Genomic DNA, 7,198 nt, shown 5'->3' with positions numbered 1-7,198 from the left:
TGGGGTTTTTTTCAGTAGTTTTCAGTTTGTTTGCGCCCCCTAAAAAAATTTCGAGCAGCAGCCGCCATGGAATGGGGCGGGAAGTCGGAACCAGTGCGGTCAGTCTGAATGGCACGCAGCACGTGGCCCGTCATTAATTCTAGTATAGGAAGTGTGTTACTGGCCAGATCACCAGGCGCAAACAGAGGCCAAATAAAGCCTAAAAAAGAAAACTAATGCAGCATCCACATCTGATTGGTCAGCTGCAATATATTACATTTTGTTTTGGGTTTATCATCACTTTATGAGAGGTTCTAATTGTCAGCCACTCACTTTCCTGGTATAGGAGCCCCAGCAGAACACAGTACACAGTGTCTGGCTCACACAGTCCTGTCCACCACATCCAATAACATATGACTAACCGCTCCGCTTCACTGACCCCCCCCAGGTCACATGACTCGTGAGCGGGCGGCGGGGCGGTGGCGGAGGGACGTGAGTGCGCAGGCGCGCTGGGCGCTCAGGTGAGTTGGGCGGGGCGGAGAGAGGCGGCGGTTGAGCGGACGTCTGACCCTGAGGAGGAGGAGGCGGTGGTGGTGGTGAAATGTCCTCCTCCGCCGCTATGCCCGTTGCCTCCTCGGCGGCTGTGGGGATCATGTCCGCCACTAATGCCAAGACCAAGACGAAGAAGAAACACTTTGTGCAGCAGAAGGTGAAGGTGTTCCGAGCCAGCGACCAGCTCGTCAGCGTGTTCATGTGGGGAGTCAACCACTCGGTAAGGCCCTGACTGACGGACTGGGGGCCAGGCCGCCCTCCCCCCACTCACCTGCCCGAGTTCTCGGTGTTTTGTCACTCTGGTTGCTGAGTTCAGAACTTTCTGTGTGTCTCCTCCCCCCCAGGTCTCCGCATACTTGGCAGGGCACTGTGCAGACTTGCTGGGACTTCTGGTTCTACACCTCTAATGTGTCAGGTTTAGGGTTACCTCATCATCCCTTTAATCCAGAATACATATGAATTACTGAGGCTGATTTAATGCAGATAAGGCACTTAGTGAGTTTAATGACCACCTTAACCACTTAAGGACCGCCTAACGCCGATTTACGTCGGCAAGGCGGCACGGGCAGGCAAAATCACGTACATGTACGTGATTTGCCTCTCGCGGGTGGGGGGTCCGATCGGACCCCCCCCCGGTGCCCGAAGCGGTCCCGTTCTGTTCCCCGGCGATCCGAGATGAGGGGGAGGCCATCCGTTCGTGGCCCCCCCCTCGCGATCGCCGCCGGCCAATGGGAACACTCCTTTGCTGCTGTATGCTAAACAGCAGCAAAGGAAATGATGTCATCTCCCCTCGGCTCGGTATTTTCCGTTCCAGCGCCGAGGGGAGAAGACATCAATGTGAGTGCACAACACACACACACACAGTAGAACATGCCAGGCATACAAAACACCCCGATCCCCCCCCCGATCGCCCCCCGATCCCCCCCCAATCACCCCCCCCCCCCCTGTCACAAACTGACACCAGCAGGTTTTTTTTTTTTTTTTTTTTTTTTTTTCTGATTACTGCATAGTGTCAGTTTGTGACAGTTACAGTGTTGGGACAGTGAGTATCACCCCCCTTTAGGTCTAGGGTACCCCCCTAACCCCCCCTAATAAAGTTTTAACCCCTTGATCACCCCCTGTCACCAGTGTTGCTAAGCGATCATTTTTCTGATCGCTGTATTAGTGTCGCTGGTGACGCTAGTTAGTGAGGTAAATATTTAGGTTCGCCGTCAGCGTTTTATAGTGACAGGGACCCCCATATACTACCTAATAAATGTTTTAACCCCTTGATTGCCCCCTAGTTAACCCTTTCACCACTGATCACCGTATAACCGTTACGGGTGACGCAGGTTAGTTCGTTTATTTTTTATAGTGTCAGGGCACCCGCCGTTTATTACCTAATAAAGGTTTAGCCCCCTGATCGCCCGGCGGTGATATGCGTCGCCCCAGGCAGCGTCAGATTAGCGCCAGTACCGCTAACACCCACGCACGCAGCATGCGCCTCCCTTAGTGGTATAGTATCTGATCGGATCAATATCTGATCTGATCAGATCTATACTAGCGTCCCCAGCAGTTTAGGGTTCCCAAAAACACAGTGTTAGCGGGATCAGCCCAGATACCCGCTAGCACCTGCGTTTTGCCCCTCCGCCCAGCCCACCCAAGTGCAGTATCGATCGATCACTGTCACTTACAAAACACTAAACGCATAACTGCAGCGTTCACAGAGTCAGGCCTGATCCCTGCGATCGCTAACAGTTTTTTTGGTAGCATTTTGGTGAACTGGCAAGCAAGCACCAGGCAGCGTCAGGTTAGCGCCAGTACCGCTAACACCCACGCACGCACCGTACACCTCCCTTAGTGGTATAGTATCTGATCGGATCAATATCTGATCCGATCAGATCTATACTAGCGTCCCCAGCAGTTTAGGGTTCCCAAAAACGCAGTGTTAGCGGGATCAGCCCAGATACCTGCTAGCACCTGCGTTGTGCCCCTCCGCCCGGCCCAGCCCAGCCCACCCAAGTGCAGTATCGATCGATCACTGACACTTAAAAGGCACTAAACGCATAACTGCAGCGTTCGCAGAGTCAGGCCTGATCCCTGCGATCGCTAACAGTTTTTTTGGTAGCATTTTGGTGAACTAGCAAGCACCGGCCCCAGGCAGCGTCAGGTTAGCGCCAGTACCACTAACACCCACGCACGCAGCATACGCCTCCTTTAGTGGTATAGTATCTGAACGGATCAATATCTGATCCGATCAGATCAGATCTATACTAGCGTCCCCAGCAGTTTAGGGTTCCCAAAAACGCAGTGTTAGCGGGATCAACCCAGATACCTGCTAGCACCTGCGTTTTGCCCCTCCGCCCGGCCCAGTCCAGCCCACCCAAGTGCAGTATCGATCGATCACTGTCACTTACAAAACACTAAACGCATAACTGCAGCGTTTGCAGAGTCAGGCCTGATCCCTGCGATCGCTAACAGTTTTTTTGGAAGCTTTTTATTGAACTGGCAAGCACCAGCGGCCTAGTACACCCCGGTCGTAGTCAAACCAGCACTGCAGTAACACTTGGTGACGTGGCGAGTCCCATAAGTGCAGTTCAAGCTGGTGAGGTGACAAGCACAAGTAGTGTCCCGCTGCCACCAAAAAGACAAACACAGGCCCGTCGTGCCCATAGTGCCCTTCCTGCTGCATTCGCCAATCCTAATTGGGAACCCACCACTTCTGCAGCACCCGTACTTCCCCCATTCACATCCCCCAACGAAATGCAGTCGGCTGCATGAGAGGCATTTTTATGTGCTCCCGAGTACCCCTACCCAACGAACCCCCCCCAAAAAGATGTTGTGTCTGCAGCAAACGCGGATATAGGCGTGACACCCGCTATTATTGTCCCTTCTGTCCTGACAATCCTGGTCTTTGCATTGGGGAATGTTTTGAACGCTACCATACACTAGTTGAGTATTAGCGTAGGGTACAGCATTGCACAGACTAGGCACACTTTCACAGGGTCTCCCAAGATGCCATCGCATTTTGAGAGACCCGAACCTGGAACCGGTTACAGTTATAAAAGTTAGTTACAAAAAAAGTGTAAAAAAAAAAAATATATATATAAAATAAAAAAAAATAGTTGTCGTTTTATTGTTCTCTCTCTCTATTCTCTCTCTCTATTGTTCTGCTCTTTTTTTACTGTATTCTATTCTGCAGTGTTTTATTGTTATTGTTATTGTTATTATGTTTTATCATGTTTGTTTTTCAGGTATGTAATTATTTATACTTTATTGTTTACTGTGCTTTATTGTTAACCATTTTTTTGTCTTCAGGTACGCCATTCACAACTTTGAGTGGTTATACCAGAATGATGCCTGCAGGTTTAGGTATCATCTTGGTATCATTCTTTTCAGCCAGCGGTCGGCTTTCATGTAAAAGCAATCCTAGCGGCTAATTAGCCTCTAGACTGCCTTTACAACCCGTGGGAGGGAATGCCCCCCCCCCCCCACCGTCTTCCGTGTTTTTCTCTGGCTCTCCTGTCTCAACAGGGAACCTGAGAATGCAGCCGGTGATTCAGCCAGCTGACCATAGAGCTGATCAGAGACAAGAGTGGCTCCAAACATCTCTATGGCCTAAGAAACCGGAAGCTACGAGCATTTTATGACTTAGATTTCGCCGGATGTAAATAGCGCCATTGGGAAATTGGGGAAGCATTTTATCACACCGATCTTGGTGTGGTCAGATGCTTTGAGGGCAGAGGAGAGATCTAGGGTCTAATAGACCCCAATTTTTTCAAAAAAGAGTACCTGTCACTACCTATTGCTATCATAGGGGATATTTACATTCCCCGAGATAACAATAAAAATGATTTAAAAAAAAAAAAAATGAAAGGAACAGTTTAAAAATAAGATAAAAAAGCAAAAAAATAATAAAGAAAAAAAAAAAAAAAAAAAAAAGCACCCCTGTCGCCCCCTGCTCTTGCGCTAAGGCGAACGCAAGCGGCGGTCTGTCGTCAAACGTAAACAGCAATTGCACCATGCATGTGAGGTATCGCCGCGAAGGTCAGATCGAGGGCAGTAATTTTTGCAGTAGACCTCCTCTGTAGATCTAAAGTGGTAACCTGTAAAGGCTTTTAAAGGCTTTTAAAAATGTATTTATTTTGTTGCCACTGCACGTTTGTGCGCAATTGTAAAGCATGTCATGTTTGGTATCCATGTACTCGGTCTAAGATCATCTTTTTTATTTCATCAAACATTTGGGCAATATAGTGTGTTTTAGTGCATTAAAATTTAAAAAAGTGTGTTTTTTCCCCAAAAAATGCGTTTGAAAAATCGCTGCGCAAATACTGTGTGAAAAAAAAAAATGAAACACCCACCATTTTAATCTGTAGGGCATTTGCTTTAAAAAAATATATAATGTTTGGGGGTTCAAAGTAATTTTCTTGCAAAAAAAAAAAAACTTTTTCATGTAAAAAATAAGTGTCAGAAAGGGCTTTGTCTTCAAGTGGTTAGAAGAGTGGGTGATGTGTGACATAAGCTTCTAAATGTTGTGCATAAAATGCCAGGACAGTTCAAAACCCCCCCAAATGACCCCATTTTGGAAAGTAGACACCCCAAGCTATTTGCTGAGAGGCATGTTGAGTCCATGGAATATTTTATATTGCGACACAAGTTGCGGGAAAGAGACAAATTTTTTTTTTTTTTTTTTTTTTTTTGCACAAAGTTGTCACTAAATGATATATTGCTCAAACATGCCATGGGAATATGTGAAATTACACCCCAAAATACATTCTGCTGCTTCTCCTGAGTACGGGGATACCATATGTGTGAGACTTTTTGGGAGCCTAGCCGTGTACGGGACCCCGAAAACCAAGCACCGCCTTCAGGCTTTCTAAGGGGCGTGAATTTTTGATTTCACTCTTCACTGCCTATCACAGTTTCGGAGGCCATGGAATGCCCAGGTGGCACAAAACCCCCCCAAATGACCCCATTTTGGAAAGTAGACACCCCAAGCTATTTGCTGAGAGGTATAGTGAGTATTTTGCAGACCTCACTTTTTGTCACAAAGTTTTGAAATTTGAAAAAAGAAAAAAAAAAAAAGTTTTTTCTTGTCTTTCTTCATTTTCAAAAACAAATGAGAGCTGCAAAATACTCACCATGCCTCTCAGCAAATAGCTTGGGGTGTCTACTTTCCAAAATGGGGTCATTTGGGGGGGGTTTGTGCCACCTGGGCATTCCATGGCCTCCGAAACGGTGTTAGGCAGTGAAGAGTAAAATCAAAAATTCACGCCCTTAAAAACGCTGAAGGCGGTGATTGGTTTTCGGGGCCCCGTACGCGGCTAGGCTCCCAAAAAGTCCCACACATGTGGTATCCCCATACTCAGGAGAAGCAGCTAAATGTATTTTGGGGTGCAATTCCACATATGCCCATGGCCTGTGTGAGCAATATATCATTTAGTGACAACTTTGTGCAAAAAAAAAAAAAAAAAAAAAAAAGTGTCACTTTCCCGCAACTTGTGTCAAAATATAAAATATTCCATGGACTCAATATGCCTCTCAGCAAATAGCTTGGGGTGTCTACTTTCCAAAATGGGGTCATTTGGGGGGGGGTTGTGCCACCTGGGCATTCCATGGCCTCCGAAACTGTGATAGGCAGTGAAGAGTGAAATCAAAAAGTTACACCCTTAGAAATCCTGAAGGCGGTGATTGGTTTTCGGGGTCCCATACGCGGCTAGGCTCCCAAAAAGTCCCACACATGTGGTATCCCCGTACTCAGGAGAAGTAGCTGAATATATTTTGGGGTGCAATTCCACATAGGCCCATGGCCTGTGTGAGCAATATATCATTTAGTGACAACTTTTTGTAAATATTTTTTTTTTTTTTTTTTTTTGTCATTATTCAATCACTTGGGACAAAAAAAATAAATATTCAATGGGTTCAACATGCCTATCAGCAATTTCCTTGGGGTGTCTACTTTCCAAAATGGGGTCATTTGGGGGGGTTTTGTACTGCCCTGCCATTTTAGCACCTCAAGAAATGACATAGGCAGTCATAAACTAAAAGCTGTGTAAATTCCAGAAAATGTACCCTAGTTTGTAGACGCTATAACTTTTGCGCAAACCAATAAATATACGCTTATTGACATTTTTTTTACCAAAGACATGTGGCCGAATACATTTTGGCCTAAATGTATGACTAAAATTGAGTTTATTGGATTTTTTTTATAACAAAAAGTAGAAAATATCATTTTTTTTCAAAATTTTCGGTCTTTTTCCGTTTATAGCGCAAAAAATAAAAACTGCAGAAGTGATCAAATACCATCAAAAGAAAGCTCTATTTGTGGGAAGAAAAGGACGCAAATTTCGTTTGGGTACAGCATTGCATAACCGCGCAATTAGCAGTTAAAGCGACGCAGTGCCAAATTGGAAAAAGACCTCTGGTCCTTAGGCAGCATAATGGTCCGGGGCTCAAGTGGTTAATCAGCCACAGAACCTGTGTAATTATTATGTGTCCTGGATTAAAGGGATGATGTGGCCACCCTAGTCAGGTTTGCATCTTCCCGGCTAGAGAAAAGTCATTTCCACCTCAAAGAAGAGGTCAGCAGGTGCACATTGTGTAGTTGTTGACTTCTAATAAACAATCACCAGTCTTCACTGGGGCCGCTGGTTCTACGCTGGTTTTCGGGTCCCTATCTTGGATGTGG

The 7,198-nt window shown here is 46.3% G+C and overlaps 1 protein-coding gene across 2 annotated transcripts in view; it reads left to right on the top strand.

The window, feature by feature from the left end:
- The first annotated feature begins 483 nt into the window (after positions 1-483).
- Positions 484-7,198, top strand: part of PIP4K2C (phosphatidylinositol-5-phosphate 4-kinase type 2 gamma) — a 174,482-nt gene continuing 167,767 nt past the window's right edge. The window contains exon 1 of one of the 2 annotated variants that reach the window (XM_073613779.1): positions 484-751. In XM_073613779.1, coding sequence (XP_073469880.1) covers positions 581-751 — 171 coding nt within the window. In that variant the 5' untranslated portion in view covers positions 484-580. The remainder of the gene's footprint in view (positions 752-7,198) is intronic. The other variant, XM_073613778.1, reaches the window with a different exon arrangement.

Source organism: Aquarana catesbeiana, linkage group LG02, assembly GCF_042186555.1.
Source record: "Aquarana catesbeiana isolate 2022-GZ linkage group LG02, ASM4218655v1, whole genome shotgun sequence".
Classification (NCBI taxonomy): Eukaryota; Metazoa; Chordata; class Amphibia; order Anura; family Ranidae; genus Aquarana; species Aquarana catesbeiana.
This window is presented reverse-complemented; position numbering and strand designations above follow the sequence as displayed.